General features: G+C 40.5%; 1 protein-coding gene across 1 annotated transcript in view; it reads right to left on the bottom strand.

Annotated features, from left to right (window-relative positions):
• Positions 1 to 314: 314 nt before the first annotated feature.
• Positions 315 to 19,011, bottom strand: part of LOC139942019 (neuromedin-B receptor-like) — a 58,276-nt gene continuing 39,579 nt past the window's right edge. Inside the window, exon 2 of the mRNA XM_071938686.1 lies at positions 315 to 3,761. Coding sequence (XP_071794787.1) covers positions 1,739 to 2,845 — 1,107 coding nt within the window. The 5' untranslated portion in view covers positions 2,846 to 3,761 and the 3' untranslated portion in view covers positions 315 to 1,738. The remainder of the gene's footprint in view (positions 3,762 to 19,011) is intronic.

Raw genomic sequence — 19,011 nt, 5'->3', positions numbered from 1 at the left:
AAGTTTATAATGAAAGAAAACTCAAAACATGAGCATGTTGTTGTTTTCTGGTCACCACCCCCAAGAAAAAAAACACGCCATCTTTCAATTTTTTTTTACTTCTCCATTCCATCGTCACATTATCATTTCCACAAAACAAACACAGCTCACACATTCTCTCATCTTTGTTTTAAAGGGACACTTTGCTTTGAATTGGGCGATTTTGATGATGTCAAAAAGAGGTTTTTTTTTTTTTTTTGGGGGGGGGGGGGAGAGGGGGTTCTCCAAAATGGCGGACCATGTTAGTTAACGAAGTAAGAAAAACAACACCTATTTTTGTGAGTCAATTTTTTTTATCTAACAAAAATAATCTTTCCAATCATAAAATTATTAATTTCACAACGAACACCTTTCAAACGCTTTGTACCTTCTAATGTAGGTTGGCTTTAGAACTGACGCCATTAACAAAAGAACTACCCCGACTCCAAACGAAAAATGTAATGAAAATCAATCAAAAGTCAAAAAAGAAAAGAACAAAAAAATGAAGAAATTCCGCAAAAATCTAAAACTGTAGCAACGCTTATAGGCACAGTGCGAAAACCACTAGTTTTTAAGATTCTTATTTTAAAAATGACAGCCAGTACTTGGGTGCAGAAAATAACGAAATAATTTTTTCAAAAAATATATGGTTATATTTTTCATAGACCGTCAGGCTTTTTTTTAACGATAATATTTATAAATTAACTAATTTTACTTTAAATTACTTTTTGTAATCTCGGTTTAAACATGCAGTTTCCATGAAGGAAACAAAACGAGTGTCATGGTTAAATTTCGCTGAGCAGATGATTTGCATGTCAATAACTCTTAATCTTTTTGAATACGTAGAGCAATATTTACAAGTGCAAAGTTTACTTGAAACCCCAGGCCTTGGACTTGCAATTCGTGATTCAGTCTGGTCCTCTCTTTTGAGAACAATTACATTTCTTATTTTTGAGTTAAGATTCGTCTTGGGGCAAGTCTACGCTCAATCGCGTATAGCAACCGCAGCAAGTATGATGACACGAGAGGTTTTGTTGACTTGATTTGCAACAATGTTTACAATAATCTTGTATACATACCCAAGAACAAAACTCAACCAGAAAGCCAGATTTAGTATTCCTTTCATCAAAATGTAACAAGGGGATTTTGTGGAATTGCCCCCCAAAAGGTATTCTGAAACAAACACAAACGCTATAACATCACGGTGCGGGCTTCCGTGGTTTCTGCGCCAATCCAGGAGTGGATTTCTTTCACAAAGAGTTCAAACTAGTCTTATCTCCAGTTAGCGAGTTATAACATAGGGCTAGCAAGCCCTTCAGTTTTTCAAAATTCCAAGGACTGGTCCTAAATTAGGACTCTCTCTCTGTGTGAATTCGACCCCAGCCGTCGATTACACAAAACTCGTCCCCACAATAGGATTAATCATAGGACTTAGGACGAGTTAAGTTCTGTATCCGTAGACGTTAGGACGCATTGAACACAACCTAAGTTTAGGGCGAGTTAATACTCGTCCTAACTCGAGATAGGATTAATTTATCCTATGGCGTTTCGTGAAATCAGCTGCAGGCCAGTTGAATTGGCTTTTCAGTCTCTCTCGTCGTATGCGTTTCCCATTTGGATAAATTGTGGATGTTTCAATTTTAGTATATTATAAATAATTTCTTATATGTCTAAGCTGGCCGTGGTGTATTTACAAACTGTTGGGTTTTCGAGTGCCATTTTAACTGTGGGATACCAACGTTGACGAGCTGTGTTTCAGTTGAAACTCCGCGCTGCTTCGTCTCGACGTCGGCATGGTCTTGAAAGCCGTTAGTAGGGTCCAGGTATGGGTCAGTGGCTGCTTGCTATCCCGACAGCACGGACACCAACTCAGAAACATCCTCTTGAAGTGGCGTCTGTAGTTGGAGCTCATGACGTAGAGCACGATCGGGTTCAAACTAGCACTGAGAGGGGGGAGAAGGTATTTTATATTCAGGTAGAATGTCATGCCGGGTGTCAGGAATACTGAGATGTCAGTTTCAAATTCCGCCCAGATGTCGTAGACATGGTAGGGACCCCAGCAGACGGCGAAACACACCACGGCGACCAGGACGATGATGGCGAGGCGACGGCGTGCCTGGGACTGGGGATCGCGCCTCCCGTTACCGTCTCGTACTTTCTGCCCAATGGTCTTGACTCCGCAGATGAGCGTGTGCGCCGTGAGAGAGTAGAACATGGTAATCAACGCCAAGGGGATGACGTAAAGTCCAACAAACTGCAGCACGAGGTAAACCTTATAGTTGTATGTTTGGTATGGGAGGGTGCAGAAGCCATTGTTGTCGGCCATGAAGAACGCCGGGATGCCGCACAGGAAAGACATTACCCATATAGCTACCACGACGGCCAGCGTGTAGTTTGCGACGTTGATCTTGCGTCGCGCCATCGGACGCGCGATGGCGTAGTACCGATCGGCGCTAAGCGCCGACAGGGTGAGAACGGAAACCCCTTGGGAAATGTAAATCGAGCTCAATGTTATCCTGCAGTACACGTCACTGAAAGGCCACGTGTGTAAGAAGTTGAAGGCAACGGCGTCCGGAACGTTCATGACAAGAAAGACGAAATCTCCGATTGCCATGCTCAGTATCTGTAGATTGGGAATATTTCTCATGTCTCTAAAACCGAGAATGATCAGGATGACGCTGGTGTTGCCGACAATCCCGAGTATCTGCACCACCAGAACGATGATGGGGACCACTATATCTGCATCTCCATCGAAGAGTACAGACTGGTTATTGTAGTCGGAGCCGAAAAACTCCATAGCTCTGCTGGGGATGCCAAGTACGTGCATAGCAGACAGATACTCAAAGTGAATGCGAGATTCGTTTTGATCAGAGCACTAAGTGAGAGAACCACCTGTCCTACCTTGCCACCTTGTGTGCGGTGGAGTCAAATCCTCCTATAAGGTAAAACAAAAAAACGATCGAAGTCCAAAAAGAGGGCAGGTGTAAGTTTTAAAAACGAAATCGGTTCCGAAACTCAAATCTTGACCGATTGATTTCTTTTCAGTCCGAGTCTGGTTGAAGTTGGAGTTCACGATCGAGTTATTTCCAGTCCAGGAAACGGCAATAAAATCAAATCACTTTTGGTGGCGGTGGACACCACAAAATAGTCCAGTCGATAATTGGTAAACAAATCATCCAATGACAAGTGAAGACTGGTTAATTGCGTACGGGGTGGGGGGGACAAGGTGTTCTCAGCTCTCATGTTCCAATTAAGGCCAGATGAAGGGCAAGGTTGCACACCTCCTCAGCAACCGCAAACAAACAAATCGTGAAACTCTTGAACTGTCCAACCTAAGATCATTGCATCCAAATATCGAATGACCAGACGAGATGCGGTATTACACAGAGCACACGTAGTGTCAGATTTCGTACAGTTGCCTGGGCCACTTTTCGCTGTCATATACAGCTAGGGAGCAGCTTAATTAAAAAAAGCCTGGTGCGGACTGTTTCCTGATCACACAACTACCCTTTGGGATAGTGCCTTGCATCCGTCACTGTACACCACTAGCTTCTCGGGAGTAATTTCACGCACACCACCGATGGGAAGCGTCTGGTCTGAGGGCTGCAACAATGACGACTCGTCTTTTAAATCAGCACGGTCTGAGCACGATCCTCCCACCCGTGTCTGAGCTCGATACTCGGCGCTGGCTGCGGGGGCGTAGCTCGGTGAGATGAATTCTCCTGCTGGGCCGGTAAAAAAACCTACACAAAAGAAAATAAGAACAAGAGATACAATGTGAGATGTCTTGTTTTAAGTGTTTACCTGATGCCCGAGTTGTTCGACTAATTTGGATGCCGCTTAAGGAGTGGCGTTGACAGGGAGAGCTTGCCCGGTTCAATCTAAACAGCTTCCTTTGATAGGATCTGGGGCAGGGAATTACTACCCATAGTGCGGTAAAAGAAACGGAACTGCCGTGTTTTAGGGATCTTTTTCTTCCTCTTTGATGGCGAATTAATCACCTCAAAGGTTTACGGGAAAGTGGGTTGACTGAGGTCTCTAAAACTGTTGAAATTTATTGAGAAATATAAGAGAGGTTTATACTTTTAAGTTGGTAAGTCACGAACTGGTTAAAACATGTTGTACAACCACCCAAACTACAACGTGGACAAGAGCTGTGTTTCGTATTTTGTGGTGTCGTGCCAACCTTACTGGTCGAGGAAGGGCACTATTTGAACTTAGGCACAATTTGAACTCGGGCGTAATTTGAACCTGGGCAAAATTTGTACTTGGTTCAAACCTTTGATAGTTTTTAGTAGATTTGTCTTTTTGCAACTGTTTTTTGTTCACCCCCAACAAGACGGTATCGATGTTTCTCGTGATATTATTAAATACAGTAGAGGATTCAAAAGAGCTTTTATATCCGGCGGCCATCTTGGATGTTGTGTTTTCTAGCCTACTTGTAGGGGTTAAGCTATATATACACAAAAGCAATGACCAAATATTACGCATTTTTGCGCGTACTTGACGTCCATTGGGGAACTCCGGTTCCCACGCACATTCGCTCGGCCCCAACGGTCGTATCCAATACTTCGTAAAGGTCAACAGGAGGTAAATCACAAACGTACACAATTTTAACAATACTTCAAAAATGACCAACCCTAACTATAACCTGGGGCCGAATTCATAGAGCTGCTTAAGCACAAAGTTTTGCTGAAGCACGAAAATAGCTTGCTCATTTTACTTATGATACTAGCCAACAAATGTCATGCCATTATACATTGCATGTGAACGGCATTAAGCTGCTGTTTACTTAGCATAACAGTTGAGCAATGTCTTTGCCGGTAATCTAATTCTTAAGCAAGGATTTGTTAAGCTTGAGCGAATTATTTGCTTAAGCAGCTCTATGAAATTGGGCCTAGATGTTATATAAATTTAAATCACACACTAAAAAGGAGAACAAAGTTCAATCACTATTTTTTTGTCAAACCAAAGAGATCAGACTCCGTATTGCTCTCACTCACACAGGAAAATTGAACGGCATCATCACCGAGAGAGCAACACAATACTGCTGCAGGGGACAGAGTAACTAAAGCTCCCTGCCTTATTAGAGATGGGAATCTAGACTAGAGTCGTATCAATGTCGACTCAGTTAGCGGCAATACACGATCTCCAGACAGTATCAGCGCCTAGAGGCGACAGAACATGTCAACCACAATCGAAGTTCACAATTTGGAAACCGTCAAGAATTTCGAGGGGTATAGGCTTGTTGAAATCACACTTCAATCACAAAACAAGGGGATCTTCTATTGGTGTTTTTATTTGACAGTTCAAGTGGTATTCGTCTCCCAAATCGATTTTGTTTCTGTCATGATGTATGCGCAGTATTGAGGGTAAAATCTGGGGGATCACTTCTTGAGATTTTGTCGATATTATATATGGACAATGTACACTGTGGTAATGGCAGTCTGGTGCCAAAGTACCCTGTATCCGGACAGAAACCACCATCTGTGTTTGTGTATGATGTTTGCTTGCACTCCAAATGCATATACCACGACAAACGCGTGGTATCTTTTGGTTGTCTTGTGGAGCTCTTAAAACTCTGTAGTGGGGCCACTGTCAGCTCACACTGACATCTTTAATATTTGTATTGTTTTAACCACGACCTTTCAAACTGGTCAGCTCATATGCCATGGTATCCCCAACGGGACCACGGAACATGTGCCTTTTGGGTTTTGTCAAATGTATTTCTGACATTGTAAATGTTTTCTCGGTCAAATTCTGCAAATGAGCAGCCAATTTCAAATTCAAATTCGTTTTGTGTCAAGTCAAATTCCTTTAGCTCTCTGTTCACTTTTGCGTATCGCCATTCTTTTTCGTGACAAACACGCCTCAAGAAGCGTCTGCAAATTTGAACGCTGCTTCGATGAATTGCGAAATTGAATTATTATTTTGTTAAAGCGAAAGGCGCAACATTACATTTGACTACTCATAAAACGAAATTAAAAAAAATACCCTTTTCAGTAGCATTCGATTTCGTGCGAAATAGAATAGGCTGGTGGTTAAATTGGCTGCTCATTTGCCGAAATTGACCGACAAAACCTATAATATAACATAATTATCTTGTTTCTCCTCATAATTTGTTAATTTCTATTTGATGTATTTTTAAACATAATTATTTGATATCTGCATGTGTGCAATGAAGTTTTTAACGAGACATTTATTAATTTGGCAATTTTTGTAATTGAATCGAATGATCAGGAGTTGTCAATCAACTGGGTTCACTTGGTCAGAAAGGGGCAGGACACACTTTGCCAATCAGTATGTCACCGTTCAATGTTAGATGAAACCATATACAACTAGTTGATTAAAGGCAGTGGACACTATTGGTAATTACTCAAAATAATTTTTGGCATAAAACCTTTCTTGGTGACGAGTAATGGGGAGAGGTTGATGGTATAAAACATTGTGAGAAACGGCTCCCTCTAAAGTGACATAGTTTTCGAGAAAGAAGTAATTTTCCACGAATTTGATTTCGAGACCTCAAGTTTAGAACTTGAGGTCTCGAAATCAACCATCTAAACGCACACAACTTCGTGTGACAAGGGTGTTTTTTCCTTTCATTATTATCTCGCAAGTACGATGACCAATTGAGCTCAAACTTTCACAGGTTTGTTATTTTATGCATATGTTGAGATACACCAACTGTGAAGGCTAGACTTTGACAATTACCAATAGTGTCCACTGTCTTTAAGTAAACAAATAAGCGTCAATTAACCACAAGCATTACCCTTGACACCGTCAAAAAACCATTTGGATTAAAAATACCAATGAAAACAAGTTGAGAAAATGCTAAACAAACACAACTTAGCTTGTCAGCATGCTCTGAAACCGAACCCCAGAGGGCGTTGCAACCAAGCACGTCAAACGCAGCGGGAGTTTAAAATAAAGCTCCATAAAAGCAAACTTTTCTTTTTCCGTGCACGCTCTGGTAGTTAGGTATCTTTTAGCAAAATATATATTCGTCGTGGTTCGTAGTAGCCATATTGATTTTCTTCCATTTAAATCAATGTAAACCAATCCGAGGCTAGAAGGAAAAGCAGTCTGGTTCATTTTTGTATAATGACTATCAGCATCCATTACTGTTATTGGATATAAGGAGCATGACTAATAATAGTGAAGATGGTAAAGGTATATGGTGTTAGCTGTGCTTGACTTAAAGTCAAGCACAGCTGAACTACTTTCCTGCCTCCCACTATACACGAGTCACTTAAAGACACTGGACACTATTGGTAATTGTCAAAGACTAGCCTTCACTGTTGGTGTATCTCAACATATGCATAAAATAACAAACCCGTGAAAATTTGAGCTCAATCGGTCGTCGAGGTTGCGAGATAATAATGAAAGAAAACAAAACTCGAAATCAAATTCGTGGAAAATTACTTCTTTCTCGAAAACTACATTACGTCAGAGCGAGCCGTTTCTCACAATGTTTTATACTATCAACCTCTACCCATTACTCATTACCAAGTAAGGTTTTGTGCCAACAATTAGTTTGAGTTATTACCAATAGTGTCCACTGCCTTTAAACATAAGTAGTTGAATTCTAAACAAAAATAATAAAAAATTGTTACACAACGTTTCTGTGCTGATGCTGTTCCGTCGGATATTAACTCACCAATTCAAGCAGTAACATAAAAGCTAATTCGCACTTTTATCCGGCCATTTAATATCATACTTTTCGATCGAAATTGTGACAACGACGTGAGCTCGAGTGAAGAAGGCTTTCGATCCCCGACTCTGTAAAGGGTAGTACGGCCGGAGTACCGTACCCGGAAGCGATTGAGTGTGTGAACAAAATAAATCTTCCTGGTTGTCGCGTTGAATTGAGCTTAACAAATGTAAGTGTCTCTTTTTTGTAAAAGTATCCGTTTCTATTGACACTATGGCGAGCAAGGTTTTGTCATTCTTTACAAACCAGTGCCATTATCACTGCGGGTCGATGCCAATTCAGGTCACAGAAAGGAGTGAATTTCCCCTCCATTTTACACAATTTTATTTACAGTAAGTCAAGGTTGTCACTCCGTGGTTACCATTATAAACAACGACGGCAGTAGCGAAATGTATTAATACTTCTTCTTTGAATGTTTTTGTTAATAGTAATAGTAGAAAGCAATTATGGATAGGCTGTGGGTGGGTGGGTGGCTGGAGGGGGGGGGGGGGGTGGTTCTGGCTAGAATGACAATCTCGTAAAATAGACCTTGAATCTATGAATGGTTGGTCCATTAGGAACAAAATAAACAAAGCTCTCATTCGTATCATTATCACATTAGACATTTCACCTGCTGTGCCAGCAAGCGAAGTGGGTTATTTTTAGTCCACAGTGAATTTGAATTATCCATTGACAATCTTCAATTGGCTAATGCGCCCTTTCAGTGCTTGGAAAAGTCGTCCAACTAAGCAAAGGAGAGTCACAGTAAGAGGTCCGCATCATGCATCGACATCACTGAGACCAGGGGTCGATTTCACAAAGAGTTAAGTCTAGTCCTAACTTAGGACTAGTCCTATGAGATATACAAATTGCTTGGATAGTCCTAAGTTAGGACGAGTAACTGGTCCTAACTTGAGATAAGACTAGTCCTAACTCTTTGTGAAATCCACCCCAGGGCCCGATTTCATAGAGCTACTTTTAAGTAAGCAGAAGAAAAAAAATTGATTTAGAATTTTATCCTTAGCAGATATTGGCAGGATACCAGTCACAAATTGTACATGTGACAGCAGTTTGGCTGGGAATCTTATTCTAGTAAGCACAATTTTCTTTCGCTAAGCAACTTTTTGTGCTTAAGCAGCCCTATGGATTTGTGTCTATAGATTTGTCTCTTTGGGCCCCGATTTGCTAGCCTATCATAATGCTCAATCGTGTAAATGATGTCCATCTAAGAAAGAATTATCCTTAATTTGAATACACAATTAGACGAGACGTAACATTTCTTAGATTAAAATGTTGGGGTTTAAAACCTTTTCCATAACCCCACTCTTAGACTATGAATAATATTGTTCTCAAAATGAGTTATGACATCGAAATAATGCTGTCCAACCTCAGTTATTATTGCCATTAGTTTTAAAGCCATTGGACCCTTTCGGTACCGAAAAAAAAAAAAAGTTCACAGATTTACAAATAATTTACAGGGTTTACAGAAGGTAATGGTAAAAGACTTCTCTTAAAATATTAGTCCATGAAATGCTTTACTTTTTGAGAAAACGGTAAAACAATATAAATTCTCGTTAGCGAGAATTACGGATTTGTTATAAACACATGTCATGACACGGCGAAACGCGCGAAAACAGGAGTGGGTTTTCCCGTTATTTTCTCCCGACTCCGATGTCCGATTGAGTGTAAATTTCCAAAGGATTGTTATTTTATATATAAGTTGTGATACACGAAGGGTGGGACTTGGACAATACTGTTTACCGACAGTGTATAATGGCTTTAAGAGTGGTTACAAAGCGTATACTTTCCTTTCCATTGTACAAACACCCACATGTACTTGTTCATTTTTTATTTTTTTATTCTGACAGCTCTGATGTATGTTTTTCTCTTTCGTCAATCGATGACGATGCCTCGTAAAGGTTATTTTAGCAGCTGCCAGTAAGTTCAGTTTAATTATTATTTATTTCCCCCCTCCTTTGTTTGATTTCAATTCACCACGTATTTTCCAGCTGGATTGGGATCATCTTAGTGTAAATAATGTTTTTTTTTAACATGGTTTGAAGATAATTAATAGGTGAGTCGAAAGAATTAGCTATTGCAAGCTACTTATCTACTACTTACCAGCCAAAGTATAACATGGTGTTAATGTTACACACTATTTATATAGCTCTCCAATGCTCGCTACCAAGTCAATTTTTAAGTTAATATTTGTTTTGAGTAATTACCAAACGAGTACCTTCCCTTTAAGCTACTTTTAAAGAGATGTTTATGTACTGTACTAGTGCAACTCAACCCATCGGTTGACATACTTTACAATCGCTTTAAAGGCAGTGTACACTATTGGTAATTGTCAAAGACTAGCCTTCACAGTTGGTGTATCTCAACATAATGCATAAAATAACAAACCTGTGAAGATTTGAGCTCTAACGGTAATCGAAGTAGCGAGATAATAATGAAAAGAGAAAACACCCTTGTCACACGAAGATGTGTGCGTTTAGATTTCGAGACCTCAAGTTCTAAATTTGAGGTCTCGAAATGTAAATTTGTGGAAAATTACTTCTTTCTCAAAAACTATGTCACTTCAGAGGGAGCCGTTTCTCACAATGTTTTATACTATCAACCTCTTCCCATATACGTTACCAAGTAAGGATTTATGCTAATAATTATTTTGAGTAATTACCAGTAGTGTCCACTGCCTTTAATGTTGTTTTTTATGAAATAAACCAACAAATAGACAGCCGCATCAGAACGGTTACGCGTACGGATAGCCAGTACACTCTAAACGTGCGCCAACGAAACCTCGCTAGTAGTTTTACCACGCATTTACCCACTGAGCGCTTGACGCAAAAAGAAAAGAAAAAAAAAACCAAACAATCTTAACAATTTTTTTAAGTAGGTCATCGAGAAGGTTTTTCTACCGAGCCGAAAGTAGCCGAAAAGAGACAACCTAAACATCACTCACAAGAGCAGGTAATCAAACCAACACTACTTCCACATCAACTATCGATGGAGATACAAACTACGCACGGGAGTGGAACAAATTGAAACAACTCGATCGGCTCATGGTTTACGCAAATAGGCGATAAAAGATACTTTACTTGAGTGTTTCAAAACAAAAACAACATCATTTCGAGGGCACTAGAGATGTGATATTCCACGCTTGCCCACGCGTGCGTCTTGGAAGTCCTTGAAAGACATACAACCGTTAAACAATGAAGTGTTTTGAAATGTATATTTTAAGACAAGATGACAAGGTAGTAATACGCGGCAAGCTGTGATGTGCTACTTAACTGAATCAATCTATTAGCTTGTTTCAAGCTCAGAGTAAACCACTTAACACAGTTGCATAGCAAGGGGAAGGTGTTAAATTTTAAAAGTTTTTTTTTCTTTTCTTTTGCAAATAGTCGATGGTGCCTCAACTTGCCTCAAAGCGGGCGTTATTCTAGTTCATCCTATAGGACAACACTCTCAAATCGGTCCGATTATTCAAGTTAATACGTTGGCGTAAATTCGCGTGCATTTAGGCAACACCCATTTGTTTTGTTTTCTATCATTTTAATCTGACACGTGCAATGCGTCAAACCTCGCGCACTGGGCGACAATCTCGTGCACCCACGTCAGAATATCTCAGCTCAACTAGTCTTTACGTCAACAGTCATCCGACAAGTTGTGAAGACTGATGCGGAGCAAGTCCCCCCCCCCCCACACACGCTAATATATTGTTGTAGGCCTAAAATAAATCGTGTTGCTAGAACGTTTGAAGAAATATTGGCAAACTTTCAAGATCATACGTGCCCCTTCCCACCCACCCATCTCAGCGGAAGTATGACAAGAAGCTGTGAATCAATGGCCACAAGCGTCCATCCCAAGTTCCGTAGGCAAGCCTGCAATGCACCGACGAGCCGAGAATAAATGTCACGCCCCCGTGCCCACCCTACTCACACCCCCAAAGTATATGCCCCCAACTCACGAAAGTCCGCCAAGTACAACAACCGCCTCTTCCCCAAACTCCAAACCACCCACCTTCAACCTACCCACTGATCCCAAAGTAGATGCCCCACTCCACAAAAGGCCGGTGTCCCACGGAAATCTGTCTGCCGGAGATGCTGTCCCCCATTTGGTAACTTAACGTGGGCTGATGGAGGACGATGCAAAAGAGGGCACTATCAGATGAAGTTAATAGTTTGGGGGACAGGATCTTTGGGGGACTAAATCTCCGGCCACACCGGACCCATCAAGGCGCTCCAATACGCAGCCCGTCCTACCCACAAATCCCTGTTTTGTTTATACGCCTATACTTTTTTAGAACAGCTCCCATTGGGTTTGTACACGTTTTTCAACTGTGGACCTTTCAGAACCGTGGACTTTTTCGGAAACTCTTCTGTTATAGGTTCCCGGTTGGGTTGTGTATACCTACTCACCACCGCGCATCCCATCTCACCCCAACCATGAAGGAAGAAAATGTGCCCCAACCAACCTACTTCGTCAAGTGGGTGAATAGTCGCAGTTCTTCCCTTCTCTTGCTACGCACGATGTAATTGATCGTGTGAAAACAAGTGAAGTGTTGTTTACTGTAATGATTTCAATCTTTGCACGGTCTGTTTGATCGATGTGTATATCTCGCATTGCAAGGTTGGATGAGTTTGTTTTTGAAAGTATACGCGCCAGTCTACAAACCGTAAAATGACAGTTTAAGCGTGGAGGAAATGAGGTCAAAGACACTGGACACCTTTGGTAATTGTCCAAGACCAGAATTCTCACTTGGTGTATCCCAACAAATTGCACAAGTAACCTGTGAACCATTTGGGCTCAATTGGTCATCGAAGTTGCACAACTTTGTGTCCTTTTAATGCATTCAGGCCTAAGGTCTTTTGTTGTTTTCGGGTGAGAAATACCTCTTTCTCAAAAACTACGCTACTCCAGAGGGAGCCGTTTCTCACAATGTGTTGTACTATCAACAGCTCTCCATTGCTCGTTACCAAGTAAGTTTTTATGCTCACAACTATTTTGCGTAATTACCAATACTGTCCAGTGCTTTTAAAGGAACACGTTGCCTTGGATCGGTCGAGTTGGTCTTTGTAACCGTTTGTTATAAAATGCATACGATTAGGAAGATGTTTTAAAAGTAGAATATAATGATCCACTCATTTATCACTCGAAATTGCGTGGTTTTCATTTTACCTCGTCGACAAACACGGTCGGCCATTTTTTCGGAGTCAAATTTTTGACTCCCATAAATGGCCGACCGTGTTAGTTCGCAAAGTAAAAGGAAAACCACGCAATTTCGAGGCAAGATTGTGTGGCTCAATGTTTTCTACTTTTAAATCATATTTCTAACCATATGCATTTTATAACAAACGGTTACAAAAGCTTTTCAAAGACCAACTCGACCGATCCAAGGCAACGTATTCCTTTAAATAGCAACACCCTTTGGTCGGACCCCCCCCCCCCCCCCCCCATCTAGCCAGAACAAAGCGTCGAGCGAGTACTGGCCTTGGCCCGCACGTTTCTACCAATACCACCATCCTTTTTCTGGCCAGTAGTCACCACATACGTCAAGTTCACACTTGAATTATTGTTTTTAATTATACATGTCTCGCAATGGTCTATTTTTAGTTTTATTGGCACTGTATCACAATGGACATCGATTATCGTATATCGATTAACAACACATGTGATTGATATTCGATAGTCAATAATCAGGTATAGAGAGCTGCGACATAGGATGACCAGTTATCTTCGGTCACGTGATAACTGGACGTCACATCCAGTCCAAATGCAGCACAACCCAAATGAGCAGACAAGTCTGGTATCCTGTATCGCCAATGCAGTTTTCGGACACAAAACTTGTGACGTCATGTTAAAGGGGGGTGTGTCCTCACTCGAACATAATAGTCTCTCGATTGGTTTGTAAATGTTTTTGTTTAACGGTTCGATTGCTAGCGGGAAGTGCTACGGGCCCGCTCCGTAAGCAATAACGAATACTCACATACACCAATTCTACGTCCATGCATACTTGTTGATGTGAGGCTCTGACGTCACTGTTAAGTTATAAACAACTGACTATATCACGAGTCCATGAAAAAAATACCAATGTAAACGCCCGTCCGTACAATCGATTCAGACAACAGTTGGCGAAAGTCGACTTCGATATACACAATCCGTAAATCAAACCATGGAGCTATGTTTTTTTTCATCCATGATCAAACTATAATTAGCTTCAAGGATTTCCTAAGACATGCAGTCCATTGCTGAACCATCTTCATCACTGATAATAAACCAACATCAGGTAGTGCAGACAAGAACTAATTAGTGTTTATCAATACTTTGCTCGGTTGGGCATGATGTTTATCAGTAACATTTTAACGATTTCAGAGAAAAAACAATGGCTTCGGTCTGGCCCTGCGCAATATCAAGAGGTCCTTGCCGGTAATTTGATCAATAAATACGGGGTTTGATTTACTGGTACTACACCTGCCTGCTCGTCCTCTCGATAACAAAATAAAACCCGCATCCCTTGATTGTTTTTGGCAAGGATCACTTGCTATCAAGGTAGATGTTAATTATAGAAGATACTTGAATTAATCCAAACACAGAGACGCACGAGGCCATGACATTCAGCGGCTGGAAGGGAATGTGTTGTTTAGCTTATGGTATTTGCCAACTAATTGTCATGTTGTGTTTTCTCCCTGCGGGGTGAATGCGATATATCAGCCACTCGTTATACGATGAAGCTGTTGTATTAGAGTTTACTGTGTGTCAGGGCCCGCTTAATTACCCCAGACTTTTGTAGGGTTTACAAGTTTGCTCGTGGGCTGGCACTAGTTAGTTTGAGAAATGTTTCTGCCACTACTTCTGCAAACTGTTTCTGTCACTACTTCTGATATGTTGCAGTCTCGGTTTAACCGTAACAAAGAAGCTTTTGTGTCAGAGTTTACTTTGTGTCAGGGCCCGCTTAGTGACCCCAGACTTTTGTAGGTTTACAAGTTTGCTCGTGGGCTGTCACTAGTTGCTTTGAGAAATGTTTCTGCTACTACTTCTGCAAACTGTTTCTGTACTTCTGATATATTGCAGTCTCGGTTTATTCGTTACAAAGAAGCTGTTGTGTCAGAGTTTAATGGCTTTTGTTGGTTTTTACAAACTGTAATGGTATTAGTTTAGTTTTAGAAAGTGTTTCTGCCACTAGTTCTACAAACTGTTTCTTCTTTTGATACTGTTAACATCTTATGTCTTGGCTTGCAGTGGCGCGAATGTTTTAGCAAATTGGAGGGGGGGGGGGGACAGTAAGACACGATCTCAAAATTGGCTAATTGAATGGTGGGAACGAAACTTGGCATGGAGAAGTGAAACTTAGTCCGACGTGAATTATGGGCTTAAAATCAGTGGATAACATAAAATAGAAAGAAGAAAAAAAAACAAAAAAAAAACAATTGCTTGAGATTTTGTTACCGGTGTCGTTAACCAGAAAATGTTCTCCAGAAATCTCCAATCTCGAAATCTAAACTGATGATATATATATATATATATATATATTTTACATAATTCCCAAGAGTAATTATCTGGCCAATTACTAAATAACAATTTCTCTTGGACTGATGATTGGGGAGGGGTGCTTTGAGAAAGCATGTATAGTAGCGCTGTTTCCTGGCTATACATCTTGTCATCGATTGCCAACAAGACGACATCGATGTGACATTGATGGATTTACATCTCTCTAGTCGCTGGAATTAATGTATGTACTTGGTTGGGATGAGTTGGACGTGATGACTGAGAGCCAGGCAGGTACATCTGGGCCCAATTTCATGGCTCTGCTAACCGTATGCACAGAATCGGCGCTTACGGAAGCAGGCAGATCATTCTGTGCTTACGGCAAGCGTGTTTCACGGGCTAGCGGCGAATTTTGGCTTCTGCGCGTGCGTACTCCACTTTATTCGGCATTCTACGCTTACAAGGCTAGCGCAGAAATTCGGCGCTTGCGCGTAAGCGGGGAATCGTGATCGTAAGCGCAGAATTCGGCGGTAAGCAGAGCCATGAAATTGGGTCCGGATGTCTTGATCGGAGTGCTGTATTTAGACACTGATAACTTCCAAAACTTTGTCCCCGTGGATGTATCTAATCTGTTTAGGATAGTTACAGAGAGGGGCGGATGGACTTGGTTTCAGAAGGAACTACTTGAAGTGCCAAATCTTATCTTCCCTACAATATGATCAATGACGCTTTTTCAGTTAGCTAATTTTGTCAAAGTGTGTATGATGACTTTCAGGTATGCCCACAAGTATGCACGGTCGTTTTGAGTCTACTGCCTACGACGCCTCGTCAGCCTTTGTACTCGGTCATTCACCCGTTCGTAATTTTTCATATACTTTCACTTTCCGAACGTGGATTTCTAGTTTAATGAATTAATATTACCCTCTAGATCTCTAATTTGTGGTTAAATCAGTAAGTTGAATTTTACTGCCCACAGGTGAAAACAATAACCAAACCTTTATGGAATCGTCTCGTTTTCAAAATGGCGTAAAGTTTTTTAGTTAAAAGAGTTTGTGCACACAAACAACCTAATGTATCCCGTATTGTTGCTCTCTTATTTTTCCCTTTCCAAAAGAACTCCCGTGTGGGGTCCATGTTGAACAAATTATCGTATTCGATGGTCCACTGTTCTTTCGTGTAAAGGACCCCTCAAGGGAACTCCCGTAAGCACATTAAAGAACATCCAATTGTACATTACTTGTATGTAGATGAGCGTACACAGAAAAATGCAGGGATCCATTGTATGATAATAACCATTTATAAACCTCTATAACTTAATTTATGACTTTTTTTTTAAGAGTCATTCCTCGAAAACCAAATATAGAACCGTTCTGGCAAGACAAATTTGATCAACTACTGATTAGTTTTTAAATCTGGACACCACCACGAGGTTAATATCACTAGACCTTGCTGTTTTGTTGTCGGTTTAAGTTGTAGCTGCAGTTCTTTTCTCTCGAGAAATCACGCCAAGCAGCAATTATGTGTGACAACTTACCTACGTGTACCCTTGCAGTTTCCTGTCTGCTCTGTTAATTTAATAAGAGTAACAAATGATTGGGGATGATCATCATAATAGGTTTACGATTCGTTTTTACCCGATGAAATTTGTCCGTTTTGGGGTAAATTAATTTGAAAACTGTTATCTCCGAGAATTATTGTCATCTAAAATGATACAACGTATGAAGCTGACGGAGGACCTTTTATCTTGTTCGTGCTGGTGGTTTTTAATTGAAGGGATGCTGCAGTGAATTCAAATAAAACAGTTACTTTTGCTGTCATTTATTTCTGATATATGTATTGAACATATCAATAATACGTGTTTTGTTTATTCCCGACATATCTTACTTGCGTAATAAGCGAATAAGTCATGCCCCCCTTTTGTGGATTGTTACTGATGTACCAGGTCACACAGTGCACTTATATGAACACAGCCAGGGGGCCCGATGCCTCGGGTTACCGACATGATGTCACGTTTATGCAAATGAAGGCTCCCTAATCTCTTGAAAACCATTGAGTTTTTTAATATTTTTTTTATTCCTGCTTACTGGTTTTAAGGGGTGTTCTTCTTTATTTTGGCTTTAGGGGTTTTTAAGTCATTTTGTGAATGGCTTTGGGGATCATTTTGGGACTGTGTTTACGAATGCTGTTTAAATATAGGATATACACTTTTGTTTTGTTTTTATTCAGAAGCACCACAATCTTGTAGTCTGTGGCCCTTAAAAAATAAAGGCAACTTACAATCTCATTACCTATAACATTATTTAAAGACATCTACGGTTGTCTCGCAATCATGTTAGAAAATGGCTTACAACTTAACGTTTCGACCCTAGCAGGGTTTTTCTCGAAGGCTAAACAACACAACAAACATGAACAGGTAACTAAATATTCATGTTCAACTACATTTTTCATTCTGCAACAATTACCGTTTGACGGGCACTACATAGCCTGGCTAATTCAAACTACAGTACCGACCACTCATTCGGAGGACTACCAATAAATTGCAAACGTTCTTTCCATCCCTATATTTGACATCTGATGACAAAAACGTGATCTTTAATTTGAAAACGATACAAATCTTCTCCAAACACTAGTCGTTTTTTTGGCGGGAGCTGTTTAATGAGCGCGCGAAATGGAGATAGATCGCATTTCATACCAATGCGACTTCTCGCCACTTCTCGTAATGACACGAGACATTACGACTTTACAGATATTAGTGTGTTCAGTAATGGGGATTCGTTTCTCCGAAGCGCTGGCAGTTCTTGTGTGTCAAGTTTATAACAGTTATTCCTGCAAAGTCACTTCCAATTGACAGCAGATTCAAATTTTCCAAATAAAGTTTAAAGGCACTGAACACCATTGGTAAAATGTCAAAGACCAGTAATCACACTTGGACTCAAGTGGTCATCGCAGTCACCAGAGAATAACAACAGAAAAAACACACTTGTTCCGCTAATTTGTGTGCTTTCATCAGATGCGTAATAAAAGGGTTCAGGCCTGAAGTCTTTTGATATTAGAGCCATTATACACTTTCAGAAAAAAAAGAAAAAAAAAAAGGGGGTTTACAAAAGGTATAATGGTGAAAGACTTCTCTTGAAATATTATTTACAGAAATGCTTTACTTTTTGAGAAAACATTATAACAATTATCACTTCTCGATATCGAGAATTACGGATTTATTTTAAACACATGACAAGGCGAAAAGTGCGGAAACAAGTGTGGGTTTTCCCGTTATTTTCTCCCGACTCCGATGACCGATTGAGCCTAAATGTTCACAGGTTTGTTATTCTATATATAAGTTGTGATACACGAAGTGTGGCCTTTGGACAATACTGTTTACCGAAAGTGTCAAATGGCTTTAATGAGTGAAAAATTATACATCTTTATCAAAAAGTACGTTGCTTCAGAGGGAGCCGTTTCTTACAATAATTTATACTATCAACATCTCACCATTGCTCGTAAGGAAACACATGCAATTTGGACCTATTGATGAAATGCTCAAAGATTATTGCTGCAACTCTCTTTACGAAACTAGATGATTAAGATCACCCAAATGCAGCCAATCTTTCTTTCTATAGAGAATCAAAAATCTTGCTTTCGGAACCCATGTTTATCAGTTCAATTTGTCCAGATCAGCCTTCATAGATCACAATCCCCCCGACAGTGCCGCTCAGAACAAACTCCCTCCACAAACCACGCTCCCATCACCGGAGAATGATGCATGGTCGTTTTGCGCAAAAACATCACTATCGTGAGTGATGCCTGATTGTTTGTGTGGG

The sequence above is a fragment of the Asterias amurensis genome, chromosome 9, assembly GCF_032118995.1.
Source record: "Asterias amurensis chromosome 9, ASM3211899v1".
NCBI lineage: Eukaryota > Metazoa > Echinodermata > Asteroidea > Forcipulatida > Asteriidae > Asterias > Asterias amurensis.
The sequence above is the reverse complement of the archived record's forward strand: the minus strand, read 5'-3'. Positions and strand labels throughout refer to the sequence as shown.